This window comes from Vombatus ursinus, unplaced genomic scaffold, assembly GCF_900497805.2.
Source record: "Vombatus ursinus unplaced genomic scaffold, bare-nosed wombat genome assembly UNPS02015152.1, whole genome shotgun sequence".
In the NCBI taxonomy this organism is placed as follows: Eukaryota; Metazoa; Chordata; class Mammalia; order Diprotodontia; family Vombatidae; genus Vombatus; species Vombatus ursinus.
In genome coordinates, this window is record NW_020954930.1 from 3317572 (window position 1) to 3337115 (window position 19544).

The 19544-nt window shown below is 47.2% G+C and overlaps 1 protein-coding gene across 4 annotated transcripts in view; it reads left to right on the top strand.

Moving 5' to 3' along the window:
* ARHGEF6 (Rac/Cdc42 guanine nucleotide exchange factor 6) overlaps positions 1 to 19544 on the top strand; it is a 120235-nt gene that overhangs the window by 25144 nt on the left and 75547 nt on the right. For all 4 annotated transcript variants that reach the window (XM_027846412.1, XM_027846413.1, XM_027846414.1 and 1 more), the window contains 2 exons: positions 3376 to 3503; positions 4739 to 4940. In XM_027846412.1, the coding sequence (XP_027702213.1) occupies positions 3376 to 3503; positions 4739 to 4940 (330 nt within the window). The remainder of the gene's footprint in view (positions 1 to 3375; positions 3504 to 4738; positions 4941 to 19544) is intronic.

Below are 19544 nucleotides of genomic sequence, written 5' to 3' on the forward strand. Positions count from 1 at the left end.
CATATTTTTAAATGCATAAAATAAAATACATAGGATTACCAAGGAAATCGCTTGTACTAGAATACGATTATCAAAATATTTTCAAAACAAGTTCACAGACCTGAGGTGAAAAATCCCTGAACCAGATGATTTCTAAGATTCCCTTCCAGATCTGACATTCCTGAAATATATTATAATCAATAATTCACTACAGGAAGGTCTAATTGAGCAGTTTTCAAACTTTTGGGTCTCTGAACCCCTTTATGCTTTTAAGAAAGAGTCTCTTTGTGCTTTTGTTTATGTGAGTCCTATCAATTAATAGTAATCATATTAGAAATTAAAATGAAAACAGTTATGACCCCCTATTAGGGTCTCAGGGACTCCAAGGGGTTCCTGGCCCACACTTTGAGAACCATTGGCAGGGGTAGGGAACCTGAGGCCTCAAAGCCACATGTGGCCCTCTAGATCCTCGAGTGTGGCCCTTTGACCGAATCTGTGAAGCTTGGATTCAGTCAAAGGGCTTCACTTGAGGACCTAGAGGGCCACATGTGGCCTCAAGGCTGCAGGTTCCCCACCCCTGCTGTAGCCTAGAAATTCTAATCATAATAATACCTTGTCTGTCGTAACTCTGTGAGGTTACAAAGTGTTTCACACCGCTGATCTCTGCTGATTCTGCAAAGTTGTCTTTTGAGATAGGTTGCTAATGTTACCCCCATTTTACAGATGGGGAAACTGATGCTGAAAGTCACACAGCTGCCTGGAGCAGGAAGTTGGGACTCGGCAGCCAGTCTCCTGCCTCTGAGTCCAGTTCTCTCTCTTCCCAACCATGTTGGTTTTCCTAAGAGATAAGATATGATGATAAACTTTGTGTGGAAAATTCCCCCTTTTAAAAATCACTTAACTCCTTCCAGAATGTAGTGGGATTCTCCATATATACAGGTAATTGGAGATTGTGTCTATTTAAAGCTCAGTTTTGATATTTAAACAGCTGGGTGGCCAAGGGAGCTAGAGGACTGGCCTGGGCCTCTGGCAGATGGAGTTGAATCCTACTGCTGACCCTTCCTGGTTGGGTGACCTTGAGCAAGTTACTTAAGCAGCTCCCTCAGCCTCAGTTTCTTCATGTCTAACAACAAAAAGGAGCTTACATTTTATAGCACCTTAAGGTTTGCAAAACGCTTTCCATATATGATCTTGTTTAGTCCTCACAGTGATCCTCTGAGATAGTTGCTATTATTGGACCCATTTTACAGATCAGCAACCTGAGTCTCAGAGAGGTGAAGTGCTTTGCCCCAGGGTCACGCAACTAGGACGTCTCTAAGGGAGGATTTGAATCCAGGTTTTCTTGACCAAAGTCCAGCATGGCAGTCCCCATGTGACCTTGTTTCATTTACCTCTAAGGCCTTAGTTTCCTCTTCTGTACAAAGGACTATATGACCCAAAGTTCCCTTTTAGCTCAAGATGTGGGATCCTGTGTGTGAATGCAGGCAAGTCCCCATCCTGTCTCTGGGCCTCAGTTTCCTCATTTGTAAAATGAAGAGTTTGGACTAAGTGACCCTTAAGGTTCCTTCTAGTTCCAGATCCATGATCCTGTGGAGGTGAATGATATCACCAGCCTTTTGTTATGAGCCTCATATGAGGTCATGGATGCTTGGGCAGTTTTTTTTCCCTGCCCCTGGAGCTCATAGGGTCTTGGGAAGAGCAGATAGATACCCAGATGCCCATCTGAGAGTAATGGGAAAGCCATCTCCTCAATGGCCGTCCCAGTCTGAGGCTTCAGGAGGCCTTGGCATGATTGGCAATGACAGCATTCAATGCGAAAGGGCCCATCAGAAGCCGGCTTGGTTATTTTTTTTTTCAGCCTAAGATGTCATTGGAAAGCTTGTAGCAGAAAGCTCATCTAATTTTGGGAACTGTCCATGACAAGCATCCTTTGGGGGCAACACAAATGATACCCTCTCTTGCCAAACTCTCTGGGCCAGTTTTCTAGGCCCTTCCTTGCCACTGCTGTTTCTAAGAATACAATGAGGCGAACGTTAAGACCCACAGCCTCAAGGAAGTTACTTGGCTACTGAACTCATCTCCTAGGGAATGCTGGGCCCTTTCTAGCAGAGCAGAATGGGGCAGAGCACCCTCCTTTGAATTTGTCCCAAGGCCAGCCCCCACCTTCTGCATGCAGTCATCGGGAAGGCAGGGGCTCACTGTGACCTCACTCTCAACTTTCAGGAGGTTTGGGAGAATAGCAGATCCTGCATTGGCCCGATGGGGGTTTTAATGGATAATTACCCATTCAGCGGCTGCCAGACACACACACACACACACACACACACACACACACACACACTCTCTCTCTCTCTCTCTCTCTCTCTCTCTCTCTCTCTCTTTCTGTGTCTCTGTTTCTCTCTGTCTCTGTCTCTTTGTATCTGTGTCTCTCTCTCTTTCTTTTAATCTCTGGGTCTCTTTCACCCTCCCAGTGGAAGGGGAGCATTGTAGACCATGCAAGCCACACAGTTTCTTACATGTGGATAAGAGGGAAAATGACTTGGTGAAGGGCAAAAAAGAGAAAAATCAAAAGAGAAATTGGAAATATTTTTCAAAGAAGCAGTTGCTGATAATAATAATAATAATAATAGTAATAATAATAATAAAACTTTCTGGAGTGCTTTAGGTTTGACAAAGTGCTTTACATACATTACATCACCTAAGCCTCATAACAACACTGGGGCATATTGCCATTTTACAGCTGCCTATACTGAGGCTCAGATGGCAGGATGCCTTGTCCCCACAGTCACTCACCTAGTAAGTTTCAGACCCAGGATTTGAACCCAAGTCTTCCTGGTTCCAGGTCCTTCTTCACGCCGTCTTCCCGTCACAATATTTACTTGGGTGCTGGGTTACTTCCCCCTTAAACCTCTTGGGTGACAGAACAGGGTATTGGGCCTGGACCTGTGGGGAAGAGCTGTCAGGATGTGGCTCTAGGGGGAAATGTGGCTGTGCAGTCTTTGGCCTTACAAGGGAAGTGTGGCTAAGACATTTGGGAAGGAGCTTGGGCCCCAAGAGAGGCGGGACATGGGGAAGCAGTAGTTGCCCAGGACATGGTCACGGCATGACCAGTTGGGAGTCAGCTCTGATCCTGCTTGCCATTCATTGATGAGCGGCTTCCTGTTACAGGGGAAAGATTCGGGGGTCCGCGGCCTTGGATTTGAATCCCAGTTCTCTCATGTCCGGTGTGACCTTGGGCCAGTCTGCTCCTCTCTTGGGGCTTGCGCTTCCTCTTTTAAAGGATGAGATCGGATTACACCCCTCTCCTTTCCCTCCTTGCTTTAGCTATTCTGTGTTGTCCTATAAAGAACCAAGTTGCAGATGGGACTTACATCTCTGCCTCTCTTGATCCCACAGATCGCCAGATTTCAGAAGGACCATGCCAACCTTTTTCTTCCATTAGTGCTGTTTCCAGTTCCCAGATAAACCCCCCAGGAGCGGTTTCTAACTCAGCACCAGTGCTAAGAAGGCATTCAAAGGCAGCGGTATGTATTGTATCTGGGGCAAGTCACATGAAAGGCACCCTTAGCTGCATGGGGCAAGCGGTGTGGGAGGGGGGCAGGCAGAGACTATGGGACACCAGTGTGAGGCTGCTTGTAGGGAGGCTACTGTCAAGAATGGCAGGTGGGAAGGAAATTTACCCCATCGTGCTGAAGGCAGGCAAGTGTTGTCAGCACCCTCAGAATTTAGTGCCTTGGAGTAAAGCCCCAGTTGCCCTGCCTTAGTTGCAACTCTGCTCTTAGCTGCTCTTCTGGGCTCTCTCCATCTGCCTGCTACGTGTGTTCCAGTTGGAAACCTTAGCCTGTGATGGCATCCTCAGTTGAATTCTGCCCCTTCTTCCAAGTTAGAGAATCTTTTAGGTGGAGGAGAAACTTCCCAGCTGCCGTTGTTCCTCTGTGGAAACAGGGCAGAAGTTTCCAGATGTATTCTCCCACCTGGCCAGATTATATCCGAGTTTGCTTCTCTCCCCTGGGGGCAGGGGTGGGGGTGGGGAGAGAGTCCTAAAAGCTGGTATTCGTAGCTTCACACATAATATAACACAGCCACGAGAGTGCTGGACTTGGAGGGCCCTGGCTTCACATTCCCCCCTCTGCCACTTGCTCTCTCTGGGGCCCAGCAGGAGTGCCTTTTAAACCTTGAAGACTGGTGGCTGAACAATGGGAAGAGGGCTGTCTCTGGAGGCAGGGGTCCTCAGTTCAGATCCCACTTGTGCTGGTTCTTACCTGTGTGATCCTGAGCAAAACGTTTCACTTCCATGGGTAAGCCTTAGTTTGCTCATTGGCCTTTGTGGTCCCTGCCAGCTCTACATGTAGGATAAGGCTGTTCTTTTCCTTTGGAATTATCTCCTGTCCCCTGCTTCCTTGAGCTACACCCTTCTTCTGAGCTCTCCCTTTCCTCTTTTAACCTTGTGGTCCACAAACCCAGAGAGGCTTTCTCTTAGAAAGCATTAGCCCTCCTTTCCCTCTCTGCGCCCTCCAAATACCGCCACCACCGAATCACTTTAAACTGCCACAGAGCTCGCCCTCCAGTTCACTTCAGTGACCGATGGGATTGGCTTCCTGGCCTCCTCCCGTGTCCGTTCCAGTGAACTGGAAGGATCCCAGGCAGCGTGGCCTTGGTCATCCACTGGGGGAGGTTGGCCTTGTGCTGCTTTTTTCAGTTCTCACTCTCCTTTTTTCTCGGATGATCACTGAACTGGCCGTCTGTCCTTTTGCACCAGGAGATGACTGAAAATGGGAACCACCAGTTGGTAGTAAAGGCACGGTTCAACTTTAAGCAGACCAATGAAGATGAGCTCTCAGTCTGCAAGGGCGACATCATTTATGTCACTCGAGTGGAAGAAGGTGGCTGGTGGGAAGGCACTCTCAATGGGAAAACCGGCTGGTTCCCTAGTAATTATGTCAGAGAAATTAAGCCTAATGGTAAGTAAAGCTTGATAGAGCTTTTTTTTTTTTCCCTCACTGATGGTTTCTTGAGCATTTACATTTTTTTAAAACATCATTGGCACTTCCCAGCAACCCTCTTTGGAACAGTCCCTTGTAACAAAGGGGAAAATCAAACAAGGCAGAGTGGCACACCGAAGTATGTGTGACAGTGTATGCAGCATTCTGTATCCATTGTCCACCACCTTTGTCTCTACTGAGAGGAGGCACATATGTTTCATCATCAGTCAGTCCTTTGGTCATTACGTTCTTCTGAATTCTTATGCTTTTGAGGTCATTATGTATATTGTTCTCTTCTTAACTTCCCTACCAAAGGTTTTTTGTGGGTATCAGTGGCCAACAGCAAATTTGGGGATGAATGTGTATCTCTTTAACAAAGTCGACTTAATAATACAGCAGAGAGAGCCAGCAGAGCCTTTCATTTGGGCTTTCTATGCCAAGCTGTGCTTCAGGAACATCAAGGCTTCAGAAAACACAAGGAAAGCAGTGGCTCCACCTTAAATTGGTCCCTTTCGGTCTGCCTAGCGACTGAAGCCCATCCGGCAGGGAGCGCCTGCCCAATGGTGCCTGCCTGCTGACCTCAGCCTCTTGGGATGGCAGAGTAGGATAAGCAGATATGTCTAGAGGTCTTATGCTAACTTCCTTGTTTAGCTAGGGGCTCTTAAGGAGGCCTCAAGAGCAAATGCCTCATCGATGTGTCAGAGAGAATGGAATTATGTGTCTGGAGTGGACCAGGCCAAGGGGTCATCTGGGTCATCTGGCCCATCTGGGTGAGCCTGCTCGGCAGTCATCTCAGGCAAATGGCCGTTCTAACTGCCCCCAGAGAACGGCGGCCATCTGACCCCTCTTTCAGCCATACTTTGGGATCTTTGGATTTGGGAAACTTGCCTGAATCCTTCTTGTTACACAGTGAGCCCCTGTCCTTGTAGTCCTCGGAGAGAGCCCCCTCTCAACATTCCTTTTGCTTCCTGGAGACTGTCACCAACTAGCTCTCTGCAATGCTAATCTGGCCAGGCCTTGCTTCAAAAGAAGGGGCTACAGGCAACTGCTTCTCTGTCTATACCAGCAAGGGACAGACATTTAAATGGCCTGCTCCCCTGGGCTTTCTAAGCAGGTGCCTTTTGGGAATATTCAGTCTCCCCACAGCTTTTCAGACATAAATCTGCAGCACTAAGTGAGGTATGCCTGTGATACAATCTGTATTTACTGGCACTAACTTTTATTTTTTAATTTAGGCAATTGGGGTGACTTGCCCAGGGTCACAAAGCTAGTAAGTGTCAAGTGTTTGGTCTGAGGCCAGATTTGAACTCAGGTCCTCCTGACTTCAGGGCTGGTGCTCTGTCTACTGCGCCGCGTAGCTGCCTCTTAACTTTTTTTTTGAGAGGCAGTCTGTGGAGTCAGGAAGACCTGGGTTCAAATTTTGCCTTTGACTTGGATTGGCTGTGTGACCCTGGGCAAGTCACTTAACCTCTTAGTGCCCCAGTCAATTAACTCTCTCTTAAGACTGTAAGTGACTGCCAGTTGCTACTCGGCTTCATTAGGGGAGTTCCTGGCTCTGATAAAATCAATCACAGGTTCAGACCTAAAAAACTCCCCAAAGTTTTGATCCCATATTTGCAGACTTCTTGGCATTTCCCCCATTACTGTGTTTTTGAGCCTTTGGAAGGAATAATCCTCAGCATGTACTTTGTTTTTTGTTTTTCCTCTTTTCTTTTAAAAAATATTTTATTTTTTCCCAATACATGTAAAGACAATTTTTTAACAGTTATTTAAAAAAAATTGTGAATTCCAAATTTTCTTTCTCCCTCTCTCACCTCCTCCCTCCCTGAGATAGTGAGCAATTTGATAGAAGTTATGCATTTGTGATCACGCAAAACACATTTCCATATTAGTCATGCTGTAAAAGAAAGCACGGACAGAAAGAAAAAAAAACATGAAAAAAATAAAGTGAAAAATAGCATGCTTCGATCTGCATTCAGACTGCATCTGGATGTGGGGAGCATTTTCTCTGGACGCGGATAGCATTTTCCATCATGAGTCGTTTGGCATTGTCTTGGATCGTTGCATTGCTGAGAGGAGCTAAGTCTGTCAAAGCTGGTCATCGCCCAATGCTGCTGTTACTGTGTACAATGTTGTCGTTCTGCTCACTTCACTCAGCATCAGTCCATATAAGTCTTTCCAAGTTTTTCTGAAATCAGCTTCTAGCATGTACTTTGGCAGATTGTTCAGAGTGTGGAGCTGGGCTCTGTCAGTTCATCAATAAACATTTATTAAGCACCAGCTGTGTGCTAGTCACTGTGCTAAGTGCTGGGGTCCAGTTTGGGAACACACTGGTGTGGGACAGAGACCTCTCTGGGGCCTTCCCCTGGGGCATTGGTTCCTTCCTCCCAAAGATTGCCACCGTGGCCATTGCTGACCCTGCGTCCTGGGCTCCTACCCATGTGCTCCCTAGCTTCCTGAATAATGATGATTAATAAATAACGATGATGATAATATATGCTGATATTGTAATGATGATGATGATAGTAATAGTAATAATGAGGATGAGGATGATGCTAATGATAGCTAGCATTTCGTGAGGGCTTTCAGGTTCACCAAGTGTTTTACAAGCATTATCTTCATTTGCTTTGAATTTGAGTCCAGTTCAGAACTCACCAAGGGTAGCCTCTAAGCCAGACTGTGTCTGTCTTTCAGAGACCAGCCGAGCTAAGCCCAGAGAGCTTCTGCAGCAGCTTGGCCATGGGATGAGGGGTTTTTCATCCTTAGCAATTCTCATTCTGCAGTAGAATGGAAGGGTAGCAATCTGTTGGGTTGGAGCAACGTGCACCCATATGGATGTAATCTCAGATCCCCAAAGTATTGAGATTAGGTGTGATGTTCTCCTGTTTCCACCCCAGGTGTGCTGCAGCAAAAGTTAGACGTTCAGAGTGGCAGTTCAAGGGTGGAGGTGAAACTGGAGGGAGGTCTCTAGTGGAGTGCCACAAGGCTCTGTTCTGTCCAGCATTATCAAAGGACCAGTCTAATGAGATGAAATTGAATAGGGATAAATGTTAGACATGGACCCAGGGCTTGGTGGACCATGTATTCAATATGAGTTAATCATGTGATGTGGCTGCCAGAGGCTACATTAACAGAATGAGAGAGGTGATAGTTCTACTTTACTCCTCCTTGGCCAGGCCACTGTGCTCAGTTTTCTGAATGTCATGTTCTAGGAAGAGCAGTGACAAAGTGGTGTTTAGAGGGTCCATGGAGTGATGGATTGAGTTCTGTTCTTGGAGTTAGGAAGCTCTGGGTTCAAATCCAGCTCAGATACTAACTAGCTATATGATCCTGGGCCCTGAGATGACCTCTGGTACCCTAACTCTGATATTTTGGAATTTCCTGAGTTCACTGCCAAGAACCCAAGGTTGTGAAGCCTTGTCCCAAGGTTCCTGGAGATAACTTGCAAAACACATCATTGGAGTACCCCAAGCCCCTGATTGGTTGGCACTGAGGAATGGGTGATGCTGATTACCTAGAGAGTAACTCCCTTAGAGAGTCAATGCCCAGGCTACCGGAAGGCTAAGTGACTTACCCCTGGTCGTAGCGATGGTGTGTGTCAGGGGCAGAACTCAAACCCAGATCTCTGTCTACCCCTCTACTTCCCCACCACTCCCCCGACCACTGCCTCTCCATTATCCATGATGGCTGCAACAGCCAGAAGAATAATGCCCGTAGTTCTACTCCTTTAAGGGTTCTAAAATACTTTCCAAAGCTTTTGAGCTCAGTCAGACACATTGAGCTCAAAAAAGGGAGAACATAATTGTTCTGACTTTGAGAAGGCAGAAGGCCTTTCTGGCTCTTGTCGGGGTTGAGGTTCCCATCATACACGTGCTGCCTCGATGGGCCCATTAGCCCAAAAGCCCACCTTTGTGGTTTATTTTGGGTGTGGTTTTCTTTTTAGCAGTGGGCTCAATTCAAAGAAGCCATTTGTCAGAGGTGGTGATTGATTGGAGCAGAACAAGGAGCCATCTTAACTGACAAATGTTTCTGAAGCACCTACTGTATGTTAGGAAACTGTACTAGATCTTGGAGCTCCAGAAACAAGCAAAGCAACCCCTGCCCTGAGGAGCTTACCATTCTGCCAGCTGTAATCCTGGCATCAAGGTCATTGCAAACTGGAAAGCACTAATTCCCCGGGGCCATATTGCCCACCTCCTTCCCACAAGAACCCCAAAGTTCGCCCCCTGGAGCCCTGCTAGACTCTGATAGGTGAGCCCAGAATCCGTCCCCCCATCTCACTTCCATAAGGCCAGTCCCACCTTCCCCCATTAGAATGGAAACTCCTGGAGGAAATTCTTTCTTTTTGTTTGTATTTGTATCCCTAACACTTAGCGCAGTGCTTAGCACACAGTAAGCACTTAATAAATGCAGACTCTCTCTTTCTCTGTCATCCATCTCTATCTCTCTTCTTCTCACTACCAACCTATCTCTATAAATGTTAGTTACTATTATTACTTAGCATTGTCCTTTACATGTCTTGGATGTTTTCTTGAATAATAACTCGATGGCATGTATCTTCTCTGATACGTTAAATCCAGCCCGATCGCTCAGTCTGGTGCCAGGATTTCGCAGCGATATCCACCTATTATAAAATTGCTGCTGTCTCTTGCTATCGCCTTGGAGGCCTTAGGTAGATGGTTTCAAATGAAGGCTTGCCGTGCTATGCTGTCCCACTCTTCCCTCTCTCCCTCCCCATGAAGCTTCATTTGCAAGCTCAGGACTTTTTCAGGAAATGCCAGTGATGATTGGGGGGGCGGGTGAGAGAGGAAAGGGTGATGAGAATTCCACTGGGGGAAAGGACTTGTTTGACGAATTTTGTGAGATGTTCTGAGTGACATCAGTGCTGAAGCATGTCTTCCAAGGTGAATGAATGGCCTGTTCTGTGAGTGAGGGAATGAGGCCCTGCAGTGTTTCTGAGGGCCCCGGCAGTAAATGCAAGGATTGTTTGTAAAAGCTATTGGAATATAATTGCATTAGCCCCTGTTCTTGGCCAGTAGGTACTCAGTCATCCCCATTGACTGGTAGTAGATGGCTGTCCAGGACAAGCCTGTGCCCCGTTTAGTGACATGCAGTTGTCAAGACAGCGGCTGCACTGGAGAATCACTGTGGTCTGATGCCCGGCCCCCCAACCCCCTCTGCCTTAACCTGGGCCTCAGCCTGAGGAGAAGGGTGTGCTGGTCAAGTGGGGTGCTCAGCGGCTGGGCCAAAGGGAAGGAGGAGAAATGATAGGGAAAGGGGGGAGGAGGGAGTGCCCGTGCTGACCCCAACGTTTCTTGTTGCTCTTCAGTCTTGGGTTTAAGAGGTTACCACCTACTGGGCACGCCATTTAGGGCCTCCCCTAGATGGCTCAGCTCAGCAGCTTTTCTCTGAGTTCCTGCCAAGCACGGTGCTAGGCACCATGGCAGGGATAGCTTCTCCCACCCCAGCTACCCAATGGTAGCTCAGCTCAGTTCAGCAAACATTTCTGAAGTCCCTTACTGTGCACAGAGCACTGTGTGTGGTTCTGGCAGGGGTATGGTAGGGGAGAGAGAGTAGAAAGCTGAGCTCCCATGAGCCCCCTGCCCCTAAGGAGCTAACAGTGATAGCAGCTCACATTTCTATTGTGATTTCTTCCCAATAACTCTAGTAAAGTAGGTAATGCAAGGATTATTATCCCATTTTACAGGTGAGGAAAGTGAGGCTCAGAGAAGTATCAAAGGCAGGATTTGAATCCCAATTAAGCCTCGTGCTGTATCTATTAGGCATTACCACCTCTTAAAATCAAAGTAGTGGTATAAGACACCAGTGTAGACAACGACAAGGTAAAATCATGTCTCCTACTGAATGCTAAGTACAGTATGAAGTCTGAGGGGGGAGAAGTCACTTCTTCCTGCTGTGTTTGTGGTTCAGGAATGGGTACTGGCAGAAGACTTATGGAGAGAGCCTCCACAAGGGCCTGCCACATAGCGAGTGGCTCATTGCCTGACACATAGTAGGTCAGTGCCCAACAAATCCCTCTTGAATTCTTTCTCATCCCCAGTCTCCTTCCAGCCTCCAGCCTGTGGGCCCACTCCCTTCAACAAAAACTGTGAGGCCCTGCCTAGGACTAGCTGGCTTCAGGGGCCATAGCTTTCTGAGTATCATATTGCCCAGAGACAGTGAAGCTCAGTGGGTAGAATACTGGGTTTGGAGTTGGGAAACTGGGTTTGAGTCTTGTTTCTGTTACCTACTAACTGTAAGACTCTGACAATTCATTTTAGCTCTCTGGATCTCAGTTTTCTCATCTGTAAAATGGGAATGTAAAATGGTACCTGCCTCATAAGGTTATTGTGAGGATCAAAGGAGAGAGAATGTGTGGCAGATGCTTTGCAAATCTTAAAGCACTTCAAAGTTGTCATTATTATTAACATTGTTATTGTTCTTATCCCTTCATATGGGAAATTTCCTTGTATAGTGTTTCCTTATTGTGTGTGAGCATCCCCCCAGAGGAGCACTGATGGTTAAAAGTCTCCTTGGAAAACTGACCTTCTGCCTTTTGACTGTCACTCTAGGTCCTTTTTAGGGGCCTCCAAGCAGGAACCCAAATCCTGCTGCTGACTTGCACTGGGTAACCCTATAAGCCTGGGAGTGTCACCTCTGAAGGGCTCTGCACAGCAGATGCTGCCCTCCCCCCTGGGCTGATGAATGTGCAAATCCTTCCTTTGTGTCTATTAAAAAGGAGCAGACCCCCCCCCCCCAACTCTAGGCTGCAGGTCTTTGTACCTCCTAGTGGGACACATTTTTCCTCCTAGGATCCCGGCCTTTTTGGAGAGGCCTCTAGGAATAGGGTTTGGGCTCCCACAGAGGCCTTTGTCTGGAAACTACTCTGGCCTCCCAGCCGTGGCCCTCCCTCTTCTGCTCAGCCAGGAGGAGTTACCATCCAGAATTATTATACACACCCACAGAGGGGGCAGGCTTGATTCCTTTGATTAAACCTTGGGCGTATTAAGAGGCCCCCCCCCCATCTTGAATCATGTGCTAAGTGCCGACAGTAAAATACACATAGAGCTAAGATTCAGTATGGAGGAGAGTTAAGATTGGTGCGAGTTTTCAAAACTGCGCACTCTTTTTCAATTCCTACTGAGCTGGATTAATTAACATATTATTAGCATTATTAATAGCTAGCATTTCAGTGGGGCTTTATGCTTCACAAATATTCTCTCCTTTGATTCTCACAATAGCCCTGGAGAGAAGTGTTCTTATTATCCCCATTTTACAGATGTTGATGATGACGAAAGCTGACATTTATATGGAGACACAGTGGAGAAGAAAATGGCAAACCATTCCAGTATCTTTACCAAGAAAACCCCACAGACCGGGTGGTCCACGGGGTCACATCAGACATGGCTGAAAGACTGAACAATATACAACACCTACTATGTGCCAGGCACCGTGCCAAATGCTTTACAATTATTATCTCGTTTGATACTCACAATAGCCCTGGGAGGGAAGGGTTCTTATTTACCCATTTTTACAGATGAGGAAACTGAGGCAAACAGGGGTTAAAGTGACTTGCCCAGGGTCACACAGCTAGGAAGTGTCTGAGGCTGGATTTGAACTCAGGTCTTTTTGACTCCAGGCCTGGGTCTCTATCCACTGCCATTTAGCTGCCCCATATTTTGGTATCAGTCAAAAGTGGATACTGGGTCTGTATTCTGATGGATTAGGTTTCCTCTATCTATTTTCCTGCAGGGAGGAAAAAAGATAGTGATGTAAAGGCCTGGCCAGGACTTTGCAGTACAGTGAGAAGCAGCTGGAGTATTGGCTTGGGGGTCAAGAAGCCCTGGGTTCTAATGCCATCTCTGAGCATCCTAGCTCTGTGATCCTGAGCATGTCATCTAACCTCTGTGAAACTCACTTTCCTCATCAGGAAAGTGGGGAGGCTGATAAATGAATGCCTGTAGTAGCTGCCTTACTGGATTGTTGGAGGGTTCAAATGCCATCATGTACTGGAAAATGCCAGGATGCCCATCGATGTATTCTCAAACTTTGATTATATATGTAATGCACTTTGTTAACTTTCAAGTGTTCGGTGTTCTGTAAATGTCAGATATCATTCAGTCTTCTGGCAGAGTACAAGGGCCATGGTACTATGAAGCCATTCTTAGGAAGGGTGAGTGATTCTTTGGGCAGCATCCCCAAAGGGGCTATTACCACACCTCCTAGGGCTACAAATCCTTCGAAGAATGACATTTTTTTTTGTATTTTTTTTTTTTTTAGGCAATTGGGGTTAAGTGACTTGCCCAGGGTCACACAGCTAGTGAGTGTTATGTGTCTGAGGCTGGATTTGAACTCAGGTCATTCTGACTTCAGGGCCAGTAGAAGAATGACATTTGACATGCAAATGGCAAAAGGAATTACTCTTCCTTGGATTATTTTGGAGCAGACAAATTGGAGAGGAATGAAATTGGTGATGTTTGGCTGCTGGGTGTAGCGTGGAGGTTCCCCTCTACCTTCTAGCCCAAGCTAGAGCAGGGATCTCTCCTGCTGCAGTCTCCTGGGCCCCTCTGTTCCACCTTGTCCTCTGTCGGTTAGGCCATCCCGACTGGGACCGCACTTATCTGGTTCTGTGTTTTATCTCCTACATTAGATTGTAAGCTCCCTGAGGTCAGGGACTCTGTCTTTTTTCTTTTTCTTTTTCTTTTTTTCTGTTTGTATCTCTAGAGCTTAGCACAGTGTTTGGCAAGTTACAAGTTATAAGATAAAAGGCTTTTTTGTCTATTCATCAGAAAGGAAATGTAGACGTCAATGAAATGGGTTATTTTGACAGTTAATGAAGTGGGTCCTCTGGCTGACGGGCCTCAGAGTGATGTGCAGGTGACCCTGGGTCTTTGCAGGCCAAAGCTAGTGGAGCATGAGGTCCGGCAGGCCCAACTAAGGTACACGTGACTCTCCCTTTGTACAAGTGACGCTCCAGTCAACTGGTTGTCCCATCTCCCACCTCTCTGCCTTTGCCCAGGCTGTCTCCCATGATGGGAATGTTTTCCCTCCTCCCCTCTGCCTCTTGAAACCCCTAGCTTCTTTCCAGGCTCAGTTTTAGTACCTGTTACATGAAACACTTCCTGCTACCCCCCTCCCCCATCCCAGTCAATAGCCCTCCCCCGAAATGATTTTGTGTGTATGGAATATTTACTTTTCCGCATACGGGTTGTTTCCTCCCAATTGAATGTAAGCTCTTTAATGACAGTCAGTCGGTGAGCATTTTGGACGTGCCTACCTGCCGTGCCTGGTGCATTATTTTTATTCCAGGCTCTAGGGATGCAAAGACAAAAATGAGACAGCTCGCCCCTGCCCTCTGAGAGCTTATACTATGTATTGGGCGAAACAACAGGTACCTACATAAGCATCAGTGAAGTTCAGACACGCACTGGGGAGGGGAAGACCTGGCAGGTGGAGCTCTAGGAGGAAGTGGTAAACTGGGCCACTCTTGTCCGTGAGGCCCAGTGCCAGGCATTGGAGTTGGTCAGTGACCATTTATTAAGCACCTACTATGTGTCAGGCACCGTGTTAAGTGCTCGGGATACAAAAAGACACTGCCTTCCCCCGAGAAGCTTGTAAGCCAGTTGGGGAGACGACAAGGAAACAAACGGGTCCAAACAAGCCAGAGTCAGGAGTGGGAAATGATTAAAAGAGAGAAGCACTGGAATGAAGAGGCATGGGGAGGGCTTCCTAGACAAGACGCGATTTCAGTTGGGACTTAAAGGAAGCCAGGAAGGTCAGGAATCAGAACGATCCAGGCCTGGGGGCCTGCCAGAGAGGAGGCTCAATTAATGCTGGCTGAATGAACTAATTGAAAGGCAGACGTGGGGCTGGACTGTGGGAGGCCCTTGTCCCAGGAGCTGCCTAGCTAAGTTGGGGCAGGCTCATTCCCATGCTGGCCCCAGGGCGATGAATTTGTGGCATCCTCAGCCACTCTTGGATGCTCTGCTGTTTGGCTGAGGGGCTTCCACTCTGCCCTCCAGCTTGTCCATGTGTGCCTGATGTGTGGCTGTGTGGCGTGATGAAATGGGTGCTCCGATGGCTTTGGGATTACTTTCCCTCTCCGGTCATCGCTTTTGCAAGCTAGCCTTGGAATTCCGCTCCCAGTTTGGTATTTCAACTGTTTGTTTGCAGTCCCCATGGGTATAGGCCATATTGATTTCATGCCCGGAGCTACTACTCAAGTCCCAAAGTGTCCTTGGCGCCCTCTAACCATGGAGCAGGCAGCAGGAATCCATGTTAAGGGTTGAGGTGGGGGTGGGGATGGGGGAGGGGAGAATGAAAGCCTGTTGGGAAGGGAGTTTTGCACTGGATCTCCGGAAGTTTTCGGATGGCTATTTCTACTGGTTGTTTTGCCTCTGCTTTGCCAGACTCCACTTTGGCTGTGTTTTCCCTGAATTGCTTGAATCGATGAGTTTCTGTGTCTCGTAGGTGTGATCTGGAAGGAGTGTTCGTGTGTGCATGTGCATGTGTGTGCCAGAGTGCACATGCAAACATGCCCAGTATTGCCCAGTTCTCACTTAACTCTTTGCAGTGACATGACTTTCATTCCCTCCTGGCTTCTTCACATATTCCTTCTCTCCATGCTGCCCCCCATCATGCCACACTGTACCATATCGTGCCACACAATGCCGTGTGGAAGCGGCCTTGATTGTCAGGGGCTAGCTAGCATGCTTCTCTAAATCTTGAAGTTGGGCACCGGTGCATTTCTTTTGATTTGCCTCTTGTTAATTGTGTCAGTACCATGCTCAAATCCTTCAGTGGCTCCCTCTTGCCACTAGGATAAAGAACAAAGTTTTCAGCTTGACATTTAAGGTCCTCCACAACCTGGTTCCCACTGTTTTTCTGGCCTTTATTTGTATTATTTTTCAGACTCTATGTTTTAGATAAAGCGTTCCCTGACTCTGCTTCTTCTGAACTTTGTGACCTTGGGCAAGTTACTTCCCCTCCCTGGGCCTCCATTTCCCTATTGATAAAAGGAAGGGGTTAGGTTATCTGGCCTCTGTGGTCCCTTCCAGCTCTAAATCAATAATCTTTGATCAACAATCTGTCTCCCACTTCTGTGCATTTGCACCAGCCATCCCCCATGCCTGGACCACCCCCTCTCCTCATTTCTGAATTCTGAATTTCCAAATCTTCATCTTCCTTCCAGGTTTGGCTCAGATACTACTTCCCCCCAGGAAATCTTTCTTTATTTCTTTCCCCCAGTTATTGGTGTTCCCTCCTTCTTCAGATTGCCTTGCATCTTACTTAATGGTATACACATATTTCCCCCACCCCTTGACGTGCCAGTTCCTGAGGCAGGGAGCCTATCATTTTCCAGCTTTATATCTCTGGTGCTTAGCTCAATGCCTTACACATAAGTAGGTGCATAATAAATGTTTGGTACACATCAGACCTTTCAGATTGGCTAATAGGACAAAACAGGAAAATGTTGGAGAAGATGTGGGAAAATTGGAACACTAATGCATTGTTGGGGGAGTTGTGAGCTGATCCAACCATTCTGGAGAACAATTTGGAACTAAGCCCAAAGGGCTATAAAACTGTGCATACCCTTTGACCCAGCAATACCACTACTAGGTCTGTATCCCAAAGAGATCATAAAAAAGGGAAAAGGACCCACATGTACAAAAATATTTATAGCAGCTCTTTTTGTGGTGGCAAAGAATTGGAAATTGAAGGGATGCCCATCCATTGGGGAATGGCTGAACAAGTTGTGGTATATGAATGTAATGCAATACTATTGTGCTATAAGAAATGAGCAGGCAGGCTTCAGATAAACCTGTAAAGACTTATGCTGAGTAAAGTGAGCAGAACCAGGAGAACATGGTACACAGTAACAGCCACACTGTGCGATGACTGGCTTTGATAGACTTAGCCCTTCTCAGCAATGCAAGGATCTAAGACATCTCCAAAAGACTCATGATGGGGAATGCTATCCACATCCAGAGAAAGAACTATGGGGTCTGAATGCAGATGGAAGCAGACTATTTGCTCTCCTTTTCCTTTCTTATTTTGTTTTGTTTCTTCTTTCTCGTGGTTCCTCCCATTAGTTCTAATGCTTCTTTCCATTATGACTAATGTGAAAATATGCTTAATATGGATATATAAGTAGAGCCTATATCAGATTGTTGGGGGGGGGGGGGGGAGGGAGGGGGAGAAGATTTAAAACTCAAAAGCTCATGGAAATGAATGTTGAAAACGAAAAATTAATTAATCATTTATTAAAAAAATAAGTGTTTAGTACATTGAATTGACTGGTTTTCAGTCTGTTCTATGTCTGTCTGCTGCCCACTGTTTGCATGCTGTCCAGCCCATGTCTGCTGCTACTCTTTGACCTAGCCCTCAGGCCCCCTAGCCCTGTAAGGATGGGACTCCCTTCTGCGTTGTTTTTTGTTCCCCAGAACCCCAATGTTGAGGCAGGGGGCCAGAGGTGATAGAGTAGACACAAATGGACACACTCACCAAAAGCAGGCCTTAGGAAATCCTGAACACAGTGTGAAACAGGCTTATCTAGGGAGAGGGGTGGTGATGGCCCACACAGCTCCAGAGAACAGTGGGTCCAGGTAGATAGATAACTATCATTTATATAGCATTTACTATGTGCCAGGCACTGTGCTAATCCTCATAACTCTGTCACAGACCCTGAGAGGAAGGTGCTGTTATTATCCCCATTTTAGAGATGAGGAAACTGAGGCAAACAGGTTCAGTGATTTGCTCAGGGTCACATAGCTAGTAAACCTCTGAGGCTGAATTTGAACTCAGGTCTTCCTGACTCCAGGCCCAGTGCTCTATCCGCTGTAGCGCCACCTAGCTGCAAACTGTCAGAAGTAGGTATGGAGTGGGGAGTGAGGAAGGAGATAAAACAAATCATCATGTGATATAGCAGAAAAAGGCCCAGACTCTCGTTGGAGTCCAAAAGAGCTGGGATCTCGCCCTTTCTGACGTTGGGCTGGTCCCTTCTCCTCTCTGGGCCTCTGTTTCCTCATCAGAAAAATGAAAGGTTGAGTTGTAAGGCATCACTCAGCTTGGACATTTCACTGTCTCATTTTCTGGTCTGTGGCCTCAGCAGGGCAGGTGTGTGGTGTTGTTATCCTCATGTTATAGACAAGGAAACTGAAGCTTGCTCACCAGGGATTGCGTAGCTGCTAAATGTTTGAGGCGGGATTTGAACCTAGTGCTTTCTGGTCCCAGACCCAGTGCTCTGTCTGTTATGCCATGCTGCACTCAACTCAAAGCATGACTGTCTGTTCCTCTGTTGGGTTCTTAGAGCTCTTCATAGTCTTACCTACCTTAACAGTCCTTATATTTCTCCCTCTACATGCTCCAACTACACTAGTCTACGAAATGCTCCCATCTCCCACCTCCATACCTTTGCCCTGGCTGTGCCCCACACCTGGAATGCTCTGCCCTCTCATCTCCCACTCTCCTTTCTGCAGGAGACCTTTCTCAGTGTCCCCATTTTCCAATGTCTTCCCCTCTAAGATTGCCTTCCATTTACTCTGTCTATATCTTGTATGTGCCTAGTTATTTACATGCTGTCTTCTTTAGAAAGTGAGCTCCTTGAGGGCAGGGGCCATATTTTGGCCTTTCTTTGCATCCTCAGTACAGAGCACAGTGGCTGGCACATATTAAATGCTTGCAGACTGGACTGACTGACATGCCTGCCCATCCTCCCCTTTTCTCCCGGCTTGGTATTGCTGCTGCTCTCTCCTCTGAGGACTGATTTTGGTGGTATACTCTGAGGGTCTTGTATTGACCTGTAGGTTCAGAGAGGAGAGGACATGATCCTGCATTATATCATATCGCTACCAAAAGGCCAAGAATGAATGAAACCACCTTGGCCACCCTGGAGAATAATCAGGCGAGTATGAATCCAAAAGGCAGCAGGAGCCAGGGCAAGGTTAGAGAGCAGTTTGTCTGAAGAAGGTTTGGAGAATCTGTCGGGCAGCAACTCAGTCTGTGGCCATGGTGGGCACGGCAGCCAAAAAGCCCACGCCCCCTTGGACCCTCTGATGACTGGGCACAGAAAGGTCCTCCGTTACTCTGCCTTCATCTGCCTATGCCTGGAGTACTGGCTTTAGTTCTGGCTACCGCATTTGAGGAAGAACATTGATAATCTGGAGGGCTTCCGCAGGATGGCAGTCAGCTTGGCAAAGGGCCCTGATTCCAGGCCTTTTGAGAATAGGTCGAAAGAACTGGGGATGTATAGCCTGAAGACTCAGGGGATGTGAGAGCTGCCTTTAAGTGTTAGAGAGGCTGCCCTGTAGCAGAGGGATTCTGCTCATTCTCTTTGGTCCCAGAAGGAAGAACCAGGATCAGTGGGGAGAGGCTCTAAAGAGGCAAAGCTTCCCACCAATGAGAGCTAGCCCCAAGAGGCATTGGCTGCCTCGGGAGGCCGGGAGTTCCCCCTCTGTCAGGTGCAGGCTGGATGTCCGCTTGTCAGCTACATTGAAGAGGACATTTTTCTTAACATAGGACATGGACCAGATGGTTGTTGAGGTCTGTTCTGACTCTGTGATTCTGTGAGAAGGAGCCACGTCA